A 26,066-nucleotide genomic window follows, 5' to 3' on the forward strand; every position below is an offset into this window, starting at 1 on the left:
TTCCCAAAGTGAAGGGACAAAGAGAGAGTGTACGCAGGTCGAAGGAAAGATTTAATTTATCGGGGCCGAAGAGCAGACACGGCTGAAAGTGCAGCCCTGTCCTCCTTAATAGTCATCGACGTCGCATTTATCATAACGAGCTCATTCTTCTGGAGGAGCGAATGATATCAGGACGCTCATTTCGAAAGGCGCATTCGATGCTAAATGCGACCACTTAAGTTTGATTTAATATAATATGAAAGTAAAATGATTCTATATTACGTTATTGATGATATAGTATAGTCGTTATTATAATTTATGTTAAATAAGATCATTAATGTAATATAATTAATTGTAATTTAGACGCGGCCGCTTTATACGATAGCGATATTAATACCGGGATGATTTTTAATTGATACATGACATCGATACACGAAGTTATATATATAAATATCAAATTCAATCATCATTTATTACATTGCGCCGGATTATTAAAAAAAAAAAAGGTTAATCGCGACGTTCGAAAATCAATACGTTCCGATATACCGCTTTTATTTAAACAATAGATTTTTCCATGGAAAGAACATTCGTAGATTATCTCAATTCCTTTTAAGGCTCTTATATATTCACGGCAGGATCAGGACAATGCTTAGCTGTCAATTAGGCGGGGGCGAGTTACCGTCTGCGGGATTCCTATCGAAAGTAATACACCGATATTCCCGGCAAGGAGCGAGCCTTTGACCTCGATCCACTCGAGACGCCTACGTGAAGGGTTTAGATAACAGCACGCCGGAGAGTTACTCGAAACTTCGCCGCTTCCTTCTTCGGGGCCAGGCCGCGCCGCGTTGCTCGTCCTTTTTCCATTCTCGCCACTCGACGATCCCTCACCACCACCCTTATTCCCCCCCTTTGCCGCCCCCCTCTCCACGCGTCCTTTCACCCTCCCGTGCTCCGGACGCGCCCGCGAACTTCCAAGCGACAGTTTGACAAAATGCAGATTTCCTTCGTTTCCCTGACAACGATCGGTTTTTCTGCTTCCTCCTGCTTCTTCCCCGTCTCTTTTCCTTCCTTTTCTTCTTCCTCTTCTTCTGCGCTCTCGGCCTTTACCCACTTCGCCGTCCTTTCGAGCAGCAGTGAACCGTCCCGCCACCAGCAACCGCCCTCCTTTTCCCCCTTTCTCTTTGCTTGCACTTCCAAGCTTTCCCTTTTCTCTCCCCGGCTACTTCGTTTTTCTATCTGCTTCTGTTCAACCGTAGATCTTTGGTCTGCCCGCAGCAGATCCTGCGAGCAATATCCGCAGGAGTTTACCACTAGAAAGACTGAAGTGGTTAAAATGACCGCTTGCGAATTTCAATTTCTTTATAGGTAGACTTTTATATGTGTATATACTCTCTAAAAGTCGAAGAGAGTGAAATATTATTCAAAACGAGTAAAATGCAAGTGTAACGAAAAGTGAAAATTGACACTTCGAGTGATCCGCCACTCTAAGAAAGAGTAAAATTGCGCTCTATAAGTTGGAGTGAAATCGCACTCCATTTGAGTGAAAGGGCACTCTTTTCGAGTGCAGTAGATCAGTGTCCGTAGGAGTGAATTATGTCGCTCTACGATTTTGAGTGGAAAATTTTGCTCTGTTAGAGTCATTTATCAGTCGATCTTTAGTGACTCGTGATTCACTATAGCTTTAGAATGAGATCGTATCACTCCGGTAGAGTAGCCGCTTTAAAAAAATTTGAGTGAAAAATTCACTCCTACCTTATGAGTGCCCGCATTTACTCAAATTAAAGTGACAATTCTTTCTTTTGTAGTGACTATCGCAATCATTCTAATATATTAGTGGCGAAACTCTATATGAGATTTAGAGAGTGGCACAACATTGTTATCCATTCAAAGAAAGAGTTTGACCGTTTCAATTGACATAGTCATATGTATACGACGTCGCAGCTGCAGCAGTGCAGTTTATAACAAGCTACGCTGGCTCAATCCGCGACGAATGCTTTTAAAACGCAGTAGAAAAAAGGAAGGGACTAGAGGGACATATCCTCCCGTCAAGTATCTCCCTTTCACAGTGGATGAATCTCGGCGGACGGCGCTCCTAAAAAGAGATAAAGCGCGAGAAAGGGGATTTTTTTTTCCCGGATGGTTGATGTTGTTGGTCGGACGGCCAGCGCAACTTCTCGCCTCTCCTTCCACCCCGTCCCCCTCTCTCTCTCTCTCTCTTCTTCTATCCTTCTCATAAATAATAAATGGCCAAATGGAGCCTGGCCAGACGGCTGGTACATTTACTTCCGGCTCAACCGCGCGCGCTCTAAAGCGTTTTCCCGCGTGTCGCGGGAAAATGGAAAAATGGGATGCGCGTGTCTTATCTGCTGCTTTAAGTGCACCCGGTTATTTTCAATAGCGTGAAAACGAGCGCTGTCTGAAGGGAAAAATCCGGCCCCGTCGTTGCTCGAAAAATCGCCACGCCGCGAGATATAACTGCGTCCTTAGTAACGACGAGCCCGCTATTTTTTTCCCGACGCAACTTCCCGACGCCGAATTTTTCCTCTCGAGATAGACGGATGATAGTTGTAGGGATACGTACGGTAATAATGTCGTTACATAACGCACCGATAATATAACATCGATAACAGTATCGCGTCTCGCGAGTAAGTTGAGGTTTCAAGACGGATCTTTATGCATTATTTGCGTACATTGCAACGTCTCTCACAAATGGCGTGAACCGCGACCGGCAATTTACCGAGTGGACCGAATATACGGCCATCTGCGCGATTTATTCCCGTTATTCATACATTTCAACGATCATCTGAAATTCTGCGATTGCACGCTTGTGGCCGTATTTTGTCGACACAAGCATTTTTGCGATGTGAAATGGCGATAACTGGGAAGTATACATGTAGGATTCTCGGACTTTATCGCACTTTTTTTTCCATCAAGGGAAGAGTTTCATCCTGTTTAAAGTTAATTTAGGATTCATTTTTCACGGTTAAACGTTAAATTAGTTTAGTTTGAGCAATTTTACATTTGAATTAATTTAACTTAAATGTAAAACTGCAATTTAAAAATGCATAATTACATATTCATTTGACTGCGCTGTTAGTTCTTACAGCATACACAACAAATTTTGTTTTCGTGTCTTTTATCAGCAGTTAAATTGCTAATATTTAATTGGAAAATTTTTAACTAATTTAATTTAATATCTAATATTGACCTCGCATTCGATATTCGTTACAAAATATAATTAAATGTTTAATTGATTCATAATTATGTAATTATTAATACGCATACATATATGACATTGTGGTATTTTCACGTGCAACAGCAACTGTTAAGGAAAATTTTAATCTTACACAATAGAATATTATATTTCACAAACCTGAAAACTGAATAATACGTAAAAATTTCAGGATTACACTTATATATCCCGTATTCTCATGTTTCTTAACTAAATTCGAACTGCACTCAGCTTTTTTCAAGCCTACTTTATAAAGAGGAGGAGGATAAAAGTGTTTTTAAACAAAAAGCCCAGAATTGTAAGAAAATTAATTTATGTTTCTGTTTCTGCCGTTTTAAAGAGTAAAAATAAAATCCGAGCTAAATAAAACACATTCATTTTATATTAACTTACTTAGCGATCCTCTAATTGTATGTCCGCTGTGGAGGATATAACGTAAATAATTCGCCGTCTGGCTACATTTACATTTTCCGTCACTGTTTAAAAGACCTTAATATGAATCTAACGCACGAGCCATTAATTTGTTGAAATTTAATTAATTTATCGCATCAAGCCGTCTTTGTATTCAATTGCCTTTATATTTTCTTCTTTAGAGATATCCTTTACTTTTTTTTTCCTCCATACACATTGCAACTTTCTCGTTAAAGCTATTAGTGGCATCTTTCTCGAATAGCGAGTAAATACTCGTTACACAATTGTTCGGCTCGCTAGTCCATCTCGAAAAAGCCAAGGAAGTCGCTTGACATGCATGTAAAATGTATGGCGTGTATTATTGAAGTCAAGCATTACGCGGCCGCAAAGTGGCAAGATGGAAGGTACGTATCATATATAACGTTGAATAAAATATGAGCTGCGCTTTCTCTCTCTCCCTCTCCCTCTCTTCCTCTCTTTGATACGCATATATATATATACACACACACACACACACACAAATGCGCGCAAGAACATGGGTTTTAGAAGGTAGATACCAGATTTCGCGTGAGCAAGGCATTCTCGATTTCCTTGTCAAATCCGATCAATATCGCAGCTACTTCCTGATTTATGGGGATAGCCTCCCACGGTAAAACACAATAACCAACATGTCTATGAAGAACAGGACGGAACCCGTTTATTCTAACAGACAGTACTCTTGATTCCGAACGATTTAGGAATGGGAATAGCTGGGCTCCTGTTCTGAAAAATTTTGTTTGTTCTCCTCGCGACTTTGGAAAAATACAGAATTCCATTAGCGGAATATACGTAGGACACGTGCGCGCTCGCGCATGCATACGCGTCCACATTTCGACGAATATCGATTCAAAGAGAGAGAGTATATAGATAAACCTCCTCTCTTATTTTACCTTCTCAAATTTCGCGGTGGCTCGGCTATGATAGAGACCCTCTCCCCGCCCGCGTATCGAAAAACTTCACGGTAATTCAATATCTGTTCAAATTCAATTCTGCGAGGCCGTAATTCGCGAAAATCGGTATCCTCCTCGCCGGCGGTTTCAGAGGGTTGTAATCCAGGATGGGCAGCACCGCCGCTGCGTGGACGTGCGTCACGCTCGATCGTCGGGCTCTCCGCTCTCCTTCGGTTCTCCTCTGTCGCGAGCGTAGAGACGAGAATACCGCCACCGCCAGATAATAAACCAGCTCGACGGCGCTGAGCAGCGAGCCGCCCAGGAACAAGCCGATTATGCCGCCGAAAGACACTGCGAGGAAGTATATGCAAATCGTTTTAGGGCTCCGAGTTATTAATATGATGATCGTGGAAAAACATTTGGTGATATTGGGGCACGGATGACGTTTAAGCGAAATCGAAGCGGGTTGTTTCTAAGCGGTGATTTACGTGTTGGCTTTAATTTCCGCGACGCGATGTTAAGCTATAGGCAAAATTTTACACACGTAAAACGTATAACATTAGACATCTTTCGTGTAACTTTTACACACACACACGCACACATACAGTTTTGTACATCTTTCGTGGCTAGACACTTTACTTTCTTACGATAAGATCACGAATAATATCCAAGATAGTCGTTTGCGACGTAAACATTTTGAGCAAGAGGCATGAGGGCACCATGAATTCGTAACTTAGTATCTCGCGGGACTCATTATACGCGGGAAAACCGCCGCGGAGCGGCTAATAGAGATAGGGAAATAATTAAGGCGCCGCAAATTAAAGTTCCTCGCAAATCTCCGAAAGCGAATTTGAATAAAGTGACATTTTACGAACGTTTTTTCCGCTTCCGCTTCTCTCGTCTCGTCTCTATAAATTTCTCAAACCCGACGTGGTAATTATAATTAATGATACTATTTTTTTTCGGAATAAAATCTTAAGCTAATTAGAAATATGAGATCTGATAATTCCGTTAAACTAAAGATGTTGGATAAAGAACTAGCTTTAGAGTTTATTTATCGTTTTTCATACTAGGAATGCTACGAGGGGCTTTCGGCGAGAGACAAAAATATAAAATATGTAATAGGCGCGTATATTTTGTAAAAAATGCAGAGAACTCACCGAGGAGATCCATTTGTGTGAAAACTATGTCCGTTTTGTAACGAAAACTAGTTTGCCCTATGAAATGCACGTCCAGCATAATGTCATTCATGTTATGTAGCGGCACGTTAGAAAACTGGGTACTGTAGACGTAGTAGTCGCATTCCGGTAAGCAGTTGCAAATCATGCTTGGAATGTCGTGCGGGTACTCGCCGCCAAAGTGAACGATGTAGTCGTTGAACACATCTTGCGCCGCCATCCAGCCGTTTCGCAAAAGCAAGTTACATTCACATATCCGGCTAATTATATTTAAAATACATTCGCGAGTCATGTAAATGAAATTCCCATAGATAAGGAATCTCGCTCACCGTTGTAATCGATCAGGCAGATGAAATCCTCGATGGTGCAGTCGCGGAAGTGGGCGGCTGAAACACACGCGTGAAAAAAAAAAAAAAAACGTTAACGAAGTCGCCGTCGCGTTGTCTCCGCTAAAAGATATCGTACTTGCGGGGAACAGAAAGGACGGGTTGCAGCGGCAATACTTGGCGACCCAGTAACGTTTGCAGAGCGATAGGCAGGTCTCCTGCTTGTACATGCCGGTCTCGTCGTATTGGCACGGTTGCTTGTCCTTGTCCAGCTCGAGGACTCGCTGAGTGGCGTGGCCGGAAACGCATTCCAAGGACACGCTGACCAGCGAGCCCGACGGTATCATGGTGCCGCTGTTGGGCCAGACCCGGGGCTCGTTTATTATCACCACGACGCCATCAATCTCCTCTATATAACAATTGGGTATTAAGGTTAATGATATATCCGCGGAGATACAATTTTTTAACTTTTCACGCTGAAAATCCTCTCTTTCGTCGATCCGGTTCTGACGTAGATCCGGTCAGAGCGGCTTAGAACCCCGGTATAGCGCGGGCGGGACCGTGAAGTTCTTTGAAGGCGACATTTCAATAACTGCCGCGCGCAATACGGCGCCGATATATCGATTTTGCAGTTTACGATAAATCCGTTTCCATTTCGCATCGGGTAATAAAAGGAGCGACATTACGGCAGAATGGAAGTCGCGTCCTATTCAAAATGCATCCTCGAGCGGTCGGCGGCTTTCGCGAAGATATTAAAATCATATTTGCGAGACTCCCGCGCGCGGCGCGGTTTGCATAACGGTGGATTAGTAACGACGTGTCGTTGATGTATACTTCGTCATTTAACGGATAACAGAAATAGCATTAGTTATTAATCCGTCATACGGTTCACCCGAGTTTACATTTTGTTTGCCATTATACGGTTCCTCTCTTCTCCCTCGGCCCCCGAGTTTGGATTTACGCTAAATGTTTATTCAAATAATGCGTTTACGTTCCTTTGTCCAAATATCGCAACAACAAACAATGCAATGACGATCTAAATTGAAATTGTGCACACAAGTTGCCTAAAAATGCTAATACAGCATTATATATATTAAAAGAAATCAGAAATATATTAAACAGAAATGTATTTTCGATGAAAATGAAAGCCTAGACTCCTTGAAGGAGGTACAAAGATAATGATATTAATGATAGAAATGGGATTAACAAACAATGTATGACGATCGAAATTAAAATTATGCACACAAGTTGCCTAAAAATACTAATACAGGATTATATATTAAAAGAAATCAGAAATATATTAATCAGAAATATATTTTCGATGAAAATGAAAGCCTAGACTCTCCTTGAAAGAGCTGCAAAGATAATGATATTACTGATAGAAATGGGATTTACCAATTTTTACAATAAATCTACAATCCCATCAATCCCGTAGTATACCGGAATGCAGCCATTGTTTTATATTATTGACAAAATATTACATTGGAAGAATTTCTACTTTCGGACCGAGGCGACTTTGCTGAGAAGCTGTTCAATTTGCATTGATCAAGCCCTGAATCTTTCAAAATAATACGGCAATAACCAGCAGCGCGACTAGAAAATCAACACTTGGTCACCGCACACGATTTCCAGATTCTCAATACAATTTATTCAAGATGATTATATTTTTTTGTGAAATGAATATATTAGAGCGAGGCATCCTTTTGCTTCATCGCGCTGGGTGCGCGATAACATCGGTTCTTCGTAGATCGTTACGCCCCGCCACGTAGAAAATTACATACCAGTATTGCCCTTACCGGAATTTGGTGGCTTCGATATGTTTCCCAGATGAATCGTAACCTTGACGCCGCTCCAATCGCCGTAGCCCGACGCTCTTCGTGGCCGCGATTCCGTGAGATTCGCCGGTGCTGTCTGCGCCACTTCAGAATTGAACGAGTAACAGAAACCGTATTCGGTCTTCTGCACCTCGAAGATCTCGCAGCAATTGCGATTGGCGTTGCGCCACCAGCAGGCGGACAGCAATTGGTCGCAGCGTGGCATTACCTCGTGCAGCACTTGAGTGATGTTGATACCTGTCCGATAATGATTATTCTTCAGCTCCAGCGAGAGAAACGCAACGCACACATGCGTGTAAAATGCTCGAGGTAAGATCTCGATTTAAACAATGTTGATGAAATGCTATGTGTGGTCTGGGTACAAGGATGAAGGGATGTATTAGTCATTATGTAGAGGAATATGAGGTGATATGACCAAAGATTGGTTTACGGAGTTAGATAGAAATAAGAGAAAAAAATTAGAAAGATAATGGAATAATGAATTGGATAGCGTTAAAGAAAATGTGTTAAAGAAATTGTGGAAAAAGAAAAAGAGACTAGAGTAAGGAAGAATAGATGATAGTAAGTACGATGATTGGTATGGACATGGACATGGATGGTATGAGTGGATCAAGTAATTTTTGTAAACCAAGTCCGCTTCTTGGCAATAAGCTGAAGTAAATAAAGATTGATTGATTTAAACAATGTTATCGAAATTTGCGCATTAACTACCGACATCTCACAAGACATCGGTGTTTCTTGTCTCTGGTAGGTATTGAAGATGGAATCAGAAACGTCCAAGATCGTTATAATTTATTTACGCTCGCGTGGAAAAAGTTTAGGAAGATATAAGATGTCCTACCCGCGAGACTACGAACATTCTGCTTCTTCAGAAAATCCAGCTCGTCGAAATCCCCGAAGCTCATCACGGAAAGCTTGCCCAGTATTTTCCGAAAAGTTTCGACACTTGCCTCGTCGGTAACGTTAGAGAAAATCCTCGGCTCGAGCTCGAGGGCGCGACTCCAGTCGACACGGTCATTTGGACAAAGGGTCACGCTCGGGAAGGGTAGATTCGACGTCTCGTAATGCATCGATTCGATGCCGATCGACGTCGGCGCGGCCTAAATAAATTTATGCTTTATGTCGATACTTTAAAGTCTGATATAAATCGTTCTCTATGTACCATCGACCTTTAACATAACTTTTAATATCCGCCGAAAACAGAAACGAACAATGGCCCAAATGTTTGGCAGATTAATAGATTGCATATACGACTGCATCAAAATTAGCACCTTTCCTCTCATACACACGATTTACCTGGAATCTGTGGGCCAGCGAGTAAATCACGTTGCTGGCGATTGTGGAAGATATCACAAACACGACGAACCACAGGAATCGCCCGATTACGTGTAACTCGGGATCGACGACGTATCGAAGACCGTGAAGACTCGTATGCGTGCAAAAGTAATTCAACCCTTGTAAGATCATGTTGAAGTATTTGCCTCGGTCTTTGTTTCCACGCAGCCTGATTCTTGCGACTCCATTTCTCGAGACTTTCATCAACTTCCTTAATTTCTTTTTACCAGATTTCATGTCTGATATAAATCCAAAGGAATTAATAGAAACTAGAAGATCCTAAAACTCGAAAATTCAATTCCTTGAGGAACCTAAGGGATCTGAGAGATAGATAAATCAGTAAATTGAGAGGCTAGAAAATAGATATTAAACGAAACAATTTCTTCGCTCACTTTCATTTGGATGGAATCTCTGGCACTTAACACCGGCAAGATAAATACATCCTTATGGTCACTCCTAGCGGTCAAAAGCGGACTGAAGCACCCTTTTGAAGGCGTCCTCGAACGGAGGGCGAAAGGAGGTCGGGCTTATTCCTCATTTTTTATCGGTATCAGCACTGGATCGTGCAAATAAAATCCAATCAATTACAGGTGAGGTAGGTGGTATATAAGGGAGGCGATGGGAGGTGGGAAAGGGCCGAAGAGGTGGCGCGTGTTTGAACGCGCGCGCCCCCGATGTGATCAGGATAATTCGGTTAGCGTGATTGTTGCGCAAACAATGCCGACCCGAGCGGGAGAGGGCCGCTTCAATGTCCGCGAATAATGAAGAAGCCTCCGGGGGTCGCGATCGCCGGTTTTGATTGCATCCCTCTAGTATAATTCGGACGAGAGAAATCAGGATTCGTTGATTCGTTCGCGGCGATGTCACGTCGACGAAAACTATCGACGTTTCGGCGAATCCAATGACGGTCTTTCCAGTTTTGGCAGAAATTCTCTGCGAATTCGATTTCAGAGGCGCGCGACACTCGTCCAGAGATGAACTCGCATCAATTCCCATATGGTTCTTTTAATTCCCTGCTCTGGGAAAAATAAAGACGGAAATAACCCACTTTGGGGCCTACGATTACGCGTAACTAAAAATCGTAATTAGCTATTCTATCTATTTATAAGATTTTTAAGTTATACTAGTCAATTATCTCAATTAGTTCTGTCGATATTCAATTACGCAAAAATAATTTTCACTTAAGGGGCACTAACCAAAATGTTAATTAGAGTTACGATATCCAAATAGTTTGATTATCTAAAATCGTGGGCCCCAAAGTGGGTTATATTTTTCCCAGAGTGTAAGTCAAAATGACTTTTTAAAACGAACAATACTCTATCAGATCGGATTAATTGTATAAACGTATAAACATATTAGAAATTGTCATTTATTATTTTTGCTTAAATCTTTTTTATCACATGTACCTACATTTTTTAAATTTTTACTTCGTATTCTTCAATGTCATAGATTTATTTAATAATAAATTCTTGTAATTATCTCGAAAATAATGTCGAGCTTTCAACTCGGGCAAATTTGACACAAATTTGCGCTGCTCAAGATGCTACTATTTTAAAACATTATTCGAGGAATTGAATGAGCACTCGGGGAAATGCGTGATGGCAATTTCTCGTTCGAACCCGATGATGCAATCGACGCCACACTGTTGGCGCTTCGCTCTTGCTGTGCTTCATTATCCCGGGGATGAAACCGATGAAACCGACGTTCTATTAACTACGTGGGTGCAATCGCTCTAATATTAGTTTCGCTTAAACATCACAGGTTTTCATTCCGCGCGCGCACACCCCACGTATACATGTGTCCCCCATGCCTATAGCTTACGAGCGAATCGATTATATCGATAGAATGATAATTTGTATCTCGATGATCTTTGCGCAAAATATTGTGTTAGCAGTTACGATCCATTATAAAAGATAAAGGATAATAATTGAGGGAGATTTGAAAGATTCGCGATTTATTTCATCGATTTGAAATAACATTTCACTTAAAATTCTTAGTAAACCGTTTCATTTAAATATCCGTTTTACCGCACAAGTTTTATCGCACTATAATTTCTATCTGAAATTTTTATGCCTTGTTCCTTTTGCGCTGTACAGTTAGAAATATACGTGTGGATGTGTCTGTGCCGAGTGACACATTTATATGAACATGTGAAAGCACACAACTGTCTTTTGAAATCTCTCACCTGGAATTCACCGACCCGCTGCACGCATGTTCGCGTAAATTGTGCAACGATGGAGCTGAAAATTCACGCGTAATCGAGGCGGCAACTCGCGAAAGAGCTGCGACAGCGCATGGCAGTGCATCCCGCACAGTTTTTCTCCCTATCTCACCTTGTCTTTTAACTCTTTCCTGCTTTTTTATTTTCTCCCTTCATTCTCTCTCTCTCCCCTGATATTTAATTGGCTCTTTCCATTAATTTATTCATTGTGTGATATCGAGTATTTTAGCTTCGACTGAAACTTGCGCTGAAAGCCGCTCGGATGTGTCTATTATCTTTATCGGTTTTATGTTTATTCTGTTTAGCTATATCTGCTTTAATGATTGTTTTTCAGCGTAATAAATAGTTCGCTCTTTGTTTCTCATTCTCCGCGGTTTTGCCAGAAATGACTATTTTCGGTCGGAGTTATAAATTTCTGGTTTAAATTATTTTCATTTCTCTGCCCAAGTTTTTCACCATCGCCCGAGGGCGAAAGTTACCATGTTGATTGTATATGTCATAATGCTGCTGCATTAGCTTCAATGTCGAACCAACGTTTACTCCACAAATAAACCACTCTAATATTCCGAGGCTACACTGCCATTCGAGTCATTTCCGAGATAACAATTTCTTAAAACTTTTCCTCCATATGTATATACATATGTGTGTGTGTGTGTGTGTTTGCGTATACACATTTATGTTTCTTTAAGCAATATCTACTCGTAAAAGAGTTAAAACAAACATTTCCTGAAATTCCCTTTTTGCTAAACAATATATTTAAAACGAGATAACAAATGTTCTACCTTAATATCCTTCATAATTAACTTTCTTAACGACAATTGTTTGTTAATGCTAAATTATTCAGTATGTTTCTCGTTATGTGTAGTACACGGCTTAGGCATACCACCTTCCACTCACATAAATTATGAATATCGTCGACAAAATTCGCCCGTGTTTACGGTGCTATCTATCGGGACACAGACCGGTTCTCAGAACTTCGAGAAACAATATCGCGTATTCAAAATTGTTTTATACAAAATATCCAAGAAACACTGTTATTTTTTTCTAGCAAGAATTTTTAAGCAAGAACACAAGTTCTTATCTTTCATCAAGACGTCGTTAAATTATATAAGTTTGCTGTGAATACATCGATTTCGAATTGATCACCGAATTACCGGATGAAAAGAGTGACGTTAATTTATAGGGATGTCCATTCTATGCGTGAGTCAGCGTGAGAGTTGTGTACATTTGAACGTCATTATATTTCAATATGCGACAATGATCGATGATGGGCAAGTCAATGAGTACACCGATCATTTTAACAGTTATCTATCATCTGTTTGTCGCAATTTACTATGTCGATAAGGGTAACATACATAAATCGTCCGTAATCGTTTTTATCATTTTCATCAATTTGCCCTGCCAATTCGAACTCGTAACTTTAACAAAGTTTTATACTCCGTTGTGATATATTATTCAATACTTCGTAGCTACTCTCTCTCTCTCTCTCTCTCTCTCTCTCTCTCTCTCTCTCTCTCTCTCTCTCTCTCTCTCTCTCTCTCTCTCTCTCTCTCTCTCTCTCTCTCTCTCTCTCTCTCTCTCTCTCTCTCTCTCTCTCTCTCTCTCTCTCTCTCTCTCTCTCTCTCTCTCTCTCTCTCTTTCGCAACACAATATTAGATTATACTATTGTTACACATTAATTTTACTACATCTTTTTAAGTGACATTACAGAAGAAAGATTCAAGGAGCCACAGTAGCGAGCAAATGTAGAATTGAATTAATGAACGACTCCATCTAAAATAATCTTAATTATTTAATTACTATTAGTATTCATGATGTAATAATGGATGTGATTTTTTCATGAGTCACGTGGAAAATGTAGTATAAATTATATCAAAAATACACTGTTGGAAAATTTGTGTTAAATATAACATAAATCGCATGTCCCAAACGGTCCACTCAAATTTTTGTGTTAATTTAACATAATATGGATGTATTAAATAGTAACAACGATACTATGTTAAAATATTTCAACAGAAAAGAAATGTAATTCTGATCGTAATTTGAGGTTAATTATGTGTATAATTAACATAAGTTTTATGTGGAAGTTAAGATTGTAAGATAAAATCAACACTCTTTTTCTGTAAATTTTTATTCCCACTTCTGTTATAGAGTAAAATCAACATTCTTTTTCTGTAAATTTTAACACATTTAATAAATACGTTCAAATTGTGTTACTTTAACATATTCTTTAAATTATTTTAATAATTTTACATTTTAAATTTGTTAAGTTCAATTAACATAGCAGGTATATGTTAAATCTACACATGTATGTGTTGATTGTTTTACACAAAAATTTTAACAAGGACCTTTTTTAACAACCTACACAAATTTTCTAACAGTGTAATATATATTTTTATAACATTTTATTTTAACGCTGAAGCATAACGATTATAATATTTATTGCTATGAAGATTTATTATTATATTAATTATATATATATATATATTTATTAATAAGATTACAATTAATTAATGAAATTGCAATGTATGCAAAAAGTTTTATTTTATTTAAATATTTTTAATTGTATTATCGACATACGTACATATATAAAATAGCAATGTCTGTAACAACGCTTATATTGGCTATACCCAATATTTTCGTCATATTTAAAACATTTTTATATTGATATTTTTATTTTTATTACAAACATAATAAATAAACAATTTGTATAAAAGCAACTGCATTCGTACATTTTCTTTTTTATGATTGTTTTTAAATATACGTTGAAATAATAATAAATGTACGTGAAAATATTATAATTATTACAATAATATAATAATTACGATAATCCTTTTGTAAGATATATAAAACATACGTAATACTTTTAAATAAAACTTAATCTTAATTTCCGTCACACGTTAAATTATTCAAGGAATTTCAAGAAGTTTTATCAGGAATCACGATAATGCTTTTAGTATTAAAAAATTAAGTATTTTAATAACCGAATAATAAATAATTAAATATAGAACAGAGTTGAATAGAACATAAATTAGAAAATATTACGAGAAGCAAAAATTATTACAGACAGAAAGTAAATCCGTTTATTACAATGTAATTTTTGTTACATTTTTAAAATTTCATTCTCAATATTTACTCAAACACTGTAATTCGTGTAGAAATATCGTTTGCATGATTTGCGACTTGTGGACTGCAGGCGAAAACACAATGTTGGTTTCCGCGAGTGCATGTACTTTCGTAAATACGGAGTCATAATTAACGCAGCACTGTAAGTATGTTAATGAGGTGTCGGCTTACGCGGAGAGAGAAAAAATTTGATTCTAGCTGGAGCGGATAGGACGAAAAAAGAAAAAAAGAGGTCAACAATTATGCGCAACTTGTTTAAGAATTAATTGATAATTATACGCATTTAATGCTATACATCCCGAGTTGGGCAATTTATACGTTTCTTATTCAAGAAGAATTTAAAATAAACATGTTTTTCAACACGAACAGATAATAAATAGTGCAAGCATTATATTGCACGAATAAGCATTATTATAGTAACTACTTAACATCTCTTATTACAAACTTCGTCTGCATGCAGTATATTTTTCGGCTACACTCGAAAATTAACCCCCTCTATTATTTAACGGTCGATAAATTCCGCCCGCTTACAGTAGGGTAGCTTTCAATCTGCGCTACTTCGTCTTTACGAAGCTTACAGATATCCCGGGGAACTTCGGCGTAAAAGAGAGGCGAGAAGTTCGATAATGAAATTACTGGTTTCGCAGCGCTGCTCAGAACTCGCCATGGAAATGTGAAACCTTCGACGTGCCGTTCCACTCGGAAATTTCTTGCCGGCCCGGCCGCGCGCAAGGGAGGAGAAGAACGTTATTCACAGTACTCGTATCCACGTAAAGTGCGTTACGCACGACGCTTGGAAACTTTGCATTCGTGAGAAATGCTTTCCCTTTGCCGAAAGTTCTGAAAAGCGGTCGGAAAAGGAGAATCTCGCTGGAGTCGGGCAACGATGATCGCATTTAGCAGCTGTTTCCTGTTAATCCTTTTAAACATCGCTAACGTACATATCAACAAACATATAGAATCTAGGACGAGTTAGATAGACGAATATTAGAAGCATCTTTAGAAAACAAGTAATTTTATATTCTTTTATAATATCTCGTATTCTTTCTCTGTGTGAAACTTTTATCTAACTTTGAATATATCTTTATCGTTTTTACATCCTTGTTCCTGATCTTTCAACAATCAATGCGTCAGATTCTCGTACATTAAACAAATAGTGCGACGTTTGAAATTCTCTTTCGTGAGCGACACTTTGTAACAGAGATAACAATTTCATGTCTTTGACAATTAAGCTAAAAAAAAATAGGGCTGAAAAGGGCTGCGTTTAAGTGCGAAGCACAAACTATTAAACGCCGATGCAAAAGTTAACCGGCAGTTAACGTCCGATCTCGCTTTTCTTTCTTCTTTCTTTGAAGGAGAAGGGAGGGGAGATATCCGGAGGAAATGGGTGCAAGGAGATACCCGCGGAGATCAGTGACAGCAGACAGTTTCCAATTGTGTTGTATTCCGCTTCCTTTATGTTTGCTGAAGTGAACTTTGGGGCCACCGTAACTTCGGCAATAAAATTACGGTCTATCGACGTTCTCTTCGGAGGCCGCGATGGTATAACGTCCTCCATCTCTCGTCTCCCCTTCCCGCCCGTCCCGCCTCCCTACGATCGTAACCTCATCCTCTTGGAGACGAATTATCCTCTTTTCTCGATTATGGCACAAATCCTTCTTTCGCCGCTCGATCCTGAGATACGTATAGGCTGTCCGCGAAGGGATGTAAAAAGACGATAATTTTGAGGGGATACCTTTTTCTTAAGATTCTTCTAGAATTCAGGGGAGGATACGGAGGAGAGAACGTATCTATTCGTATCCGCCTCATGATCCTTGCATCTCGAATGCCCTGGCCATTCGAGCGCCACGTAATCTTCATAGATATATTTCTCCCTCTCCATTCGTACGACGGGGAAAAGTATCGCGCGATTCCGTGCTTTTTCTCGCGCGCGCGCGCGCGCGCCGGGCAAAGCGGAGGCTTTTCGGTGGTGGAATTCAGCGCACTCGGGGACACTCGCTTCTTCAGCTGGAAAGCCCGCTTATACCAGTCGTCGAGCGCGAACAAAGTTTCGGGTCCGGGTCAAACTCGGCGAAGAGATCTTTAGGAATCTGCGAGTTTTGTTCTACGGCTGCAGATTTAAGTGGAAGAAACGCTATCCCTGCACCGCCCCCTCCCCCCTCACCGTCCCTGCATCACTCCCCGACTCCACTCTGGAATCCCCTCTGCCGCGATCTCCCTTCCGGGAGAAGCACCAAAAGCTCAAGTATCCTTTTTATCGCGGAGATAATATCAATTCTCTTCCTGACCTAACAACTTCAAAGACAATTCTGAATTAACGAATTATTGTAAGTTGAGTGTGGCAGAGGGGAGGGAAAACGAGAAAGAGATAGAGAGATAGAGAGATAGAGAATTTTTCCCCGACAATGAGACATTGATTTTGAGCTAATGAACGTTAAACTTTTGCTTCATCGAGCCGAAATTACGCATTTCCCTGTAAAGTTGAACAGAAAATATATATCAGGATAATTTTGAGGTAAAATCGGAGTTCCATTGTTTTATACGATAATATACAGAACAAAATCCCAGAGATAGCATCGGCAGTGAGATTTTTCCCTCGACATGCCCGACATTGAAGGGATTAAATTCCAGTTGTTGTTTACCGTCGAGACACGCAGTGTTTTTTATACTCCGCAGTTTTTCAAGAAGTTTTACGCTGGCTGTTGCAGCTTTAAACAGCGTTAATCCTCTCCCGCCCGTGGAAAAAGGTTCTAATGCTTTAGTTACGAGTCCTCGGAGGGGAAATTCCTCACCTGTATACCCGGGACTGGTTTCCCCTGTCGGTTGTTACCCGTGCGAAAATGCCGCTTACAACGGGCGCTTAAATTTCACCCCCGACGATTACGATGAAGTCCTCGAGATCCAGAATAATAAGCACGCGATTCGTCCCAAGTGGGTTAAATCTCGTGCCCGCGAGGTGATTTCCGTAAGGCGGGATTAACGATGCTTTATCTCGGTTAATTAGAATCTGGGATCTCTCATCTTTGCGCGGAACAGAAATGCGTTGTCGCGTACGACGTCTCGCTCTGTCAATGCTCTCCAATTTGATACTTTGGAGAAATCGACTCGTAACAGTGTCTTGCGCAGACAGGATATTATTCCTCTCTGAATAGCATTGCGGTATTATCTATTTGAATAGCGAAGATGTATTAGCATATATACAGTATTATTTAAATAAAAATAGAACATTATCATCTCGTTCTGTGAATATTTTATGTATATAAGCGTATATCGCATTAGACTAAACATTTGATAATTATATATCGGTGAGTGGTTCTTTTAACTATATAAATTATTTAATTCGGGAAAATTTATACGCGATTGTTAAGTCTTTATAAATACTTTGATTAGATTAAAAATCTTATATCATGCTTTAAACTTTTCCATCTGTCTAGAAGTGAGATGAGATGCCAATCAGTTTTTTGAAATTGAAAATAACGCAAGCGTCGCCGAATCAAGCCCGTGAAATGCAACGCAAAGTGCAACCGTAATTCTTAATTACAAAGAACAGAATATATTCAATCTAACATTATTTTATAACAATTCAAGACTGATCTTGTTTGTACATTGTTATACAAGTTGCTAACGTATACTTAGAAGTATATTGCGTTCAGTCGGAAATAAAACTCGGCAAATAGCATATTATGTTTCTCGCCTTACCGTGGAACACGATCAGTTTCAATGAACCAATCAGTATCTATATACTGATCAAGATATTATCCAACTTCGCAACGATAAACAGGGATAGACATCGCTCATATATTTTTCATCTTACAAGCGAGAGAGTTAGCTTTCTCTCTCTCTCTCTCTCTCTCTCTCTCTCTCTCTCTCTACCGACAATAAATTCCCAGACACTTTAACTAATGCAGCCGGAGCGGCACATTGGTCCAAACATCATCCAACGTCCGGCAGTAAATCACACCTTACGAAGTCAGGCGTCTTCGACGATGGTACGGGTAAGTAGCATAAGTTTTCCGACCTTTTTACATGCTCACGCGTAACGACTTACGGCTTTGCGCGAAAGTTTCGCGCGGGAGAGAAAAATTCTCGCGGCGGCTTATCCTTCGAAGTCACCGTAATCCAACGGGACGTTTCAACCCTCGATTACTATGGTTAAGTTCGGGTAAAGTACCCGAGTGTTATGACGGGGCTCTGTTTTATCCTGATAAATAGATACCGTTATATATATACTTTTCTACTTCCATACAGGATGTGTCTCAAGGAAGGAAATAAATACAATTGTCCCAGACACAAGATGGTCCCGTGAAAAACATTTCCAATAAAATTGTATAATTTCGAGGAGAATATCCCGTGACCAGTACGTTTTTTTTTTTAAATAGGGGCGATTCACCTCATCATTTTTCATATAAAAATTTGAAGATACGGTTATCAGAAAATGAGTAGAGATATTTCATATTTTATTCTGTATGTTCTGAAATAGCTCGTAAAACATACATTTTTCGATAATATTTAATATTTAATATTTTTATATGCGGAATGACAAAAAAAATCGAGAGATTGATAACTTTATTTTTTCATACACACACCAATGTAATAACAATAGGCAAATTTTTTCTTTACATGCAGCTACGTGTATTTTTTTACGTTAATCAATTCTTTCTATTATTCTATATATTTTACAAAATATAAGATGATCGAAAAATAAATGAGATATTTTCTGTATCAGGATAAAATATGAAAGTATCTCGTCAGATATTTGGGACGCTCTTTATACGCGGATACGAAATTCCCACTTTGACTTCCCTTCTCTTTAAACGGTTCATCCTCTGAATCATTCTGTGGGATGTCAAGAGTGAGCGGTGCATTTAATCGCAGTAGCAAAGGTCTTTACGGATGGTAAGGAGAGCAGCTGCCTATAGGTGACGAAATGAATCTCGCAACAGCTCCTGCGAATCGATTCCAGGCGGATTAATCAGTCAGTAGTTAGCACGGCGGAGTCCTGACGTATAACTCCTTACACGTCCCTTCGCCACATCCATTATCGTTCGCGCTGTAACCTGTAACGTGTATAAGGCTTTGGATTTCGCCGAGGGCCCGGCAACATCTCGCCCGCAGTTTCCTGCATTATCGCGCCGCGATGCGACGCGTTGTGTCGTTGCCACGTATAAAACGGATACGGGAAATTACAACTATATTATACGGCGTTACAACGTGCCGCAAGCTCCCGTAAATCCCGCCGTTAGTAGGACGTTACTGGATCTGCTGCAATTCAACTTCCGTACATACGATATTATCCCGTGTACAAACACTTGCTAATTTTCTCCTAGATATATACGTTGCAATGCTTCTTATTCTAAATACTAATGTAGCTTTTAGATGTGAATTTGTAGGTATCATATAATAAATATCGTACTCTCTAAAAGCCGAAGAGTGCATGGAATATATCACTTAAAACGAGTGAAATGCAATTTTATGAGATTTAGAGAGTATGTAATATACTTCAATTAAGATACGAGGCTTTCCTAAAATTTTTCAAGAGCCATCCTACACGGAGAAAATTTTATATTGATTTATAATACAATTTTAAATTACATTTTACTATTTTTTATATTATCGGTGGACCATCATGACTTTATAGAATAAATTATAGTACAACATAGTAAAATTTAAAACTAACACTTACCTAACATGTTTTATCATTTGCCATAGTAAAAATTCGTACACTGAGAGAAAAATTCAGGTTTTTTTCCCATCAAAATAATCAGATACCCGTCTGAAAATTAACAGACGAATATTACTTATTATAAGATTTTATTTAATAAATCAAATTAAACTTAAAAACGATTAAAAATCAAATGGCATATTACATTTCTAGCTGACTGCCGCGCCGCGTTTACTTATTCAACAAAATCGTTCATGCTCGACAAGATCTTGCAAGCTATGCTTATCGCTTTCCCTTTCCCCTCGAGTTTTTAACAACGAGTTACCGAATTTGAAAGGTTTATATGACTTCGATGTAATTTTTACTATGGCAATACTGCTTTTTATCATATAAATAAAGTAACTTTTGCTCAAACTATGCTCAAACTATATTCTAAAGTGGAAAGAGATAATTTTTTGTATACAGTAAAAATTTATTCGGTATATATTTTCTACTTTTCTTTGCAATACTAACTTTTATTCAACAAGTTTTTGCTTTGTAACATAAAAATTTTTACTATGAGAAAATGTAAAAATTGCGTTACTTTATTGTTTTTAAAATAATGACTATGGCATTTAAACTTGTAATTCCTTGATGGTCCGCAGAGCTAGTGTAACATCATAGTAATATTTAATATAAAATTTTCTCCGTGTAGGAGCATATATACATCTGGTGAATAACTATTACGTTTTATTGCGCGATAGTTATTCACAGGCGTGCACGCTAAAAGGAGCAATGAGGATCCCCGACGGGTTAATAAAAGCCGCGCCACTTCGTTACGTCATCGCTTCCCGATCCCCACAGGGAATATTTTGTTCGGCAGCTGTTTCCAGCTCGTTAGCGATTTTCCTGTCAACAAACGCGCCGAAACGCAATTTCGAAAAGCCGATCCTTCAATCGCGTATCGAATGGCCGACGTGTAACACCGTTCTAAAAAACGCGCTTTTAAAATTACACTCTTTACGCCCCGGCCCGCGCGCACGATCAGCCGGCCCGCGCGCCTAAAATTGCGCTGTAGCCTGCAGTTTTCCGAAACGCGCGCCGCGCGACACAAAGGGCCAAAGCAGGCTTAGAACACGATCCGCCATTCAAACATTGAGTTACACGATACACCCTTTGGTACTACGGAACTACTTATCTGATACTCGCTCTATCCCCCTAGTTCCTTCCATTCTATCCGCCGACTATGGCTCGCCCGCAACATTTTCCCGGGGTTTTCCCGGTGGGAAAACGAGACGCCGAGTCAGACCGAGGGATCGAGGGGGGGGGGAAATTATTCAGGGATCAAAGTGAATTTCTCCAGGATCACAGCCTCGGCAATGGAAACGCATAATCCCGTACGTGCGTGTACGTGCGCGTGTCTATGATCGCGAACCGTAAATCCACGGCCGAAATCGGCGCGGCGGGGTGCATTCGGCCGATTGCGAACGTGTGGCCCCGGTCGCATACGCGAATCACAATTTGCATTGATCATATGGCGTGACCGTGGACGGTGTTTGAACTTAATAAGAATTTTAATTGAATTAAATAAACCGACCGATTGAGAATCATGCCGGCATATTCTCCCCCATTCTCGTTCCGTCTCCCTTCACATATTTGCAATCCGCTATTGCTGTCGCGACTGTTATCGGGTTACAGAGCTTTCCGCGAAATACCGCTAATCTCCGCCGCCCGTTCCCAATGATAGTCCACTTCGAAATAATCCTCAGGCCGGTCGGTGTTTTTTTAATTAATTGGCTAATTGAAAGTCCGATATCGCGACGATAAATTTTGCCCGGATTTCATTTGGTTTTCTTCGCATTTTTTGCGAAAATCAAAATTTTTTGTCGAAATAATTTTATCGGATCAATAATTTCATGCGTGAATAATACACAAGGGGTAAAGCCTTTTTATTGTCATTCATCATCAATTTTACGCGAGGAATTTATATCTCATAAATTTCCTTTTTACACTGTTGGAAAATTTGTGTTAATTGTGTAAATATAACATAAATCACATGTCCTAAACGGTCCACTCAAATTTTTGTGTTAATTTAACATAATATGGATGTGTTAAATGGTGACACCGATACTATGTTAAAATATTTCAACATCAGAAAGGAAATGTAATTCTGATCGTAATTTGAGGTTAATTATGTGTATAATTAACATAACTTTTATGTTGAAGTTTGTAAGATAAAATCAACACTCTTTTTCTGTAAATTGTTATTCCCACTTCTGTCATAGAGTAAAATCAACATTCTTTTTCTGTAAATTTTAACACATTTAATAAATACATTCAAATTGTGTTACTTTAACATATTTTTTAAATTATTTTAATAATTTTACATTTTAAATTTGTTAAGTTCAATTAACATAGCAGGCATATGTTAAATCTACACATGTATATGTTGATTATTTTACACAAAAATTTTAACAAGGACCTTTTTTAACAAAACTGCAAAAATTTTCCAACAGTGTACTAAATATTTTGTTCGCCGTTAAAATGCTCCACGTGTAATGGTCTAATAATTAGCCTATAATCCCCGTTATCGAACGTATGACTCGTGTGCATTTTGTTCGGGAGAGACCGTGCATGGTAATTAATAGCGCTCGCCGGTTTAGCGGGATGCGTACGCGGAAAGTTCGCTGATGTTACGGTAAGCCGAATTAAACTATGTATATTATCTCATAGATACGGCAAAGCGTTTTGCGGTATAACTGGCCGACGAAAAAAGTTTTTCATCTCTCGTGCATTGCGTTTCCTTTTCGCGTCGCATACGAGAGAACACGGTGCGATAAATGATATAGAAACTAAAGCGGCTCTCGCGCGATCGCGGACATCTAATATTTTCTCAAAAAAGAATAGAGATAGATGCTTTGTTTATTTTTAATTACTGCAATTTACAATGGAAATTACAATTGCAGTTTGAAATATGAAGGGTTAAAAATACCCATAATACCTCGCCAGACATTTAGCTATTTCACTCCCCGTTTCGCGTGCAAATGTAACTTTCATATTAAGCAGATTTATTCCCCTACGCGAATAAGATGGCCGTATTTAGCGTTAAAACGCGGGGCGAGAATACGAACTAAAGACTCGTCGATCGGGTAAATTAATTTAATTAAACTCACGCCGTACTATTTATGGATGTGCTCGCGGAACCAAAACGACGTGTCGCACGACGATAGAATTGCCGGATAAACGCACGAGAAGTTCTACGATGCTCCGAGCTCCGAGGCCGTGACAGCGATAAATTTCGCGCGATCGCGCGCGCGCGCGAACGCAAATACCGGGTTCGCTCCGGAATGAAACTACTCCCGGCAGGCCACTTAACGGCAGTCCGTCGCGTCCAATTTCCGAACGAAATCATCTTGCGGCGATAAAAAAAAAAGAATAGCGAAAGGGATTAGGAATGGGGGAAAGAGGTGCCGAAAGAGAGAGGCGAAGAAGAATCGCGGGCGAACGATATAAAGACAATTCCGCGAAATTAGATCGCATCACTCCATCGCATTCTTTCGGTTTTTACCGGACGTCGAGTACGTTCTCAATTAAAAAAAAAAAAGTTTCAAAATTAATGTAATGAGAAAAGAACACAATAGACCAATGTTTAGAGGAAGTTCGGGTATTTTGAGACACATGGGCAATGTGAACCATTACGATATCTAAATAATTAAGTGTTACAACTTAGTGGACAGCAGTGGAATTACTAGCTGCTGGCATTCTAACTTAATGTACAAAGCGGCAGCGCAGCACAACGTGTCATAAAGTTAATAATTGAAATTGATGATATGGGGTTCATCGCTTACTGCGTAAGGTTAATATATAAACTTAATTTTGCAGTCAATTTACTTCATAGATTCTTATTGTTGTGTAGATTCGCTTTTTGTTGTATGTAAAACTAAGATAGAACTTTAGTGTAGTTCATTTAGCAAGTATCATACATGTACATTTCTATTGTGTATAATAATAAAAAGGTAAAAATAGCAATATCGGATAATTTTGAAATAGTTTGTATAGTACTTTTTATAAGTATTGCATTTTATATTTTATTGTTTCTTTCTTTCAGGAGTAAAAATATTATGACGAGTATACATTATAAGTATACAATACATATATTATTATGAGTAAAAGTTTTAAACATGTTACATATATTTATTACAAAAAAACACAAAAATTAGAAATTTTTAATTGACTATATATACTGGCAATTATTATAATCGTGGCAACGATTATAATCGTCGTGACAAATCGTCACCGCGTTTCGACCAAGGATTCTGGTCATTCTAAATTGGTGTAATTTTAGATGCTTATAATATAAGCGTCTTAATTAAATAATTAAATTCATTGCGAAAAATATTACCTCAGCCAAGGTTCGAACCTGGAACCTCCCTCATTCCGTGCGGGTGTCGTATCAATTCGACCACTGAGGCATGTGGTAATATTTATCGCAATAACATGTATTAAATTATAATCATTGCCAGTATATAGTCAATTAAAAATTCTTAATTGTGTTAATTATTCTCTGGCGAAGCAAATGTTACTTATTCGGTACAAAAATTAGAGTTTATAATAAATTAGACTATAATAAATATATAATCTAATAATTATAATATACTATTTCATTATTAATATGCCTTAAAATGCGAGAAAAATTATTTTTTGCAAAATTAATAAAGTGTTCCACATTGCCCAACATGGTCCAAATTACTCATGAAAAATCTACCTTCAAAAAATTTGTTATAACAATAAACTCACTATAAATAAACGAAATTTGTTAGGAACACGTTGTAACAAACATTTGGCATTACAACTGAGCGAAAACAAAGTTCAGTTATCTTTAACAGTTTTCAAGTTATCTTAAAAAAGGTGGTTCAAATTACTCTAAACGTTTTTTTAAATATTCAGGCAGTTCTAAAGGAGATTCTAGGGATAAGATTGCTTATCGTTACACTAAAGGCCAATTACGGTGAGCGGCATAAAAGTACTTGCAAGCATAATTAACAAATGTTTAGCTACAGTTTAAGGAAGCTTTATAGGATTAAAAATCCACGCGGCACGCTTACTACACTGCCCGAGTTATTAATGAACATAATTAATGAGAGGCGAGGATGCGTGCGATGCAGTATAATTACGGCGATATCAGTTTAACGGCGATACAATTATGATGAATATCCGCACCTAATTTACGAATTCAAGCCGGATAAGTTAAATAACCGCGTTTTCGTTGGGCAAACTCGTGCGCGCGCCCACGCTCGACCTTATTTTTGACCAGCTTGATACCCGTGCTTCGCTACGGTATGTAACTATTTTAAATAAAATACCAAGTCGATATTTCATCGGGCCTAAGAGATATTGAGGAATTCGTCTAAATACATTTTATCACTTTTCACCCCCTTAGAGATCGAATTTCTAAAAATCCCTTCTTAGTAGGTGCTTACATCATGGAAGGAATATACTCCCCGAATTTCATGTTTCTAAGTTTAGGGGTTTGGGGGCTGGGCGTTGATGAGTCAGTCAGTAAGTCAGGACATTTGTTTTTATATCTAGATAGAAAGATTTAGTCACGTTTTTGCGTAAAAAAAGATACGACATCGTAAAACGTAGCTAAAATGAAATAAATATTGGATCCCTCGAATCCCAATATTCACAGCTTGTAACGAAATAACATATTATTTCAAGACGTTGTTTTAACGTTAACAGGGCGAGTAAGAAAGCACCGGAATGCTTTTGTTCTCGGCGGATTAATTCGCTTCTGATTAATTCTTGTACGAGCGCGAAATTCACTTAAACGGCACTCGCAAAACCCTGATC

At 38.9% G+C, this 26,066-nt stretch overlaps 1 protein-coding gene across 2 annotated transcripts in view; it reads right to left on the minus strand.

The window, feature by feature from the left end:
• Positions 1–3,507: 3,507 nt before the first annotated feature.
• Positions 3,508–26,066, minus strand: part of LOC139769443 (pickpocket protein 19-like) — a 35,282-nt gene continuing 12,723 nt past the window's right edge. Inside the window, exons 2-6 of one of the 2 annotated variants that reach the window (XM_071700512.1) lie at positions 7,852–8,127; positions 6,195–6,464; positions 6,059–6,115; positions 5,712–5,936; positions 3,508–4,902 (exon numbers count right to left, since the gene is read on the minus strand). In XM_071700512.1, the coding sequence (XP_071556613.1) occupies positions 4,628–4,902; positions 5,712–5,936; positions 6,059–6,115; positions 6,195–6,464; positions 7,852–8,127 (1,103 nt within the window). In that variant the 3' untranslated portion in view covers positions 3,508–4,627. Of the gene's footprint in view, positions 4,903–5,711; positions 5,990–6,058; positions 6,465–7,851; positions 8,128–26,066 lie in introns of both variants that reach the window. The other variant, XM_071700511.1, reaches the window with a different exon arrangement.

This window comes from Temnothorax nylanderi, unplaced genomic scaffold (genome assembly GCF_030848795.1).
Source record: "Temnothorax nylanderi isolate EJ_2023f unplaced genomic scaffold, tnyl_v1.0 TNYL_tig0022_pilon, whole genome shotgun sequence".
Taxonomy (NCBI): domain Eukaryota; kingdom Metazoa; phylum Arthropoda; class Insecta; order Hymenoptera; family Formicidae; genus Temnothorax; species Temnothorax nylanderi.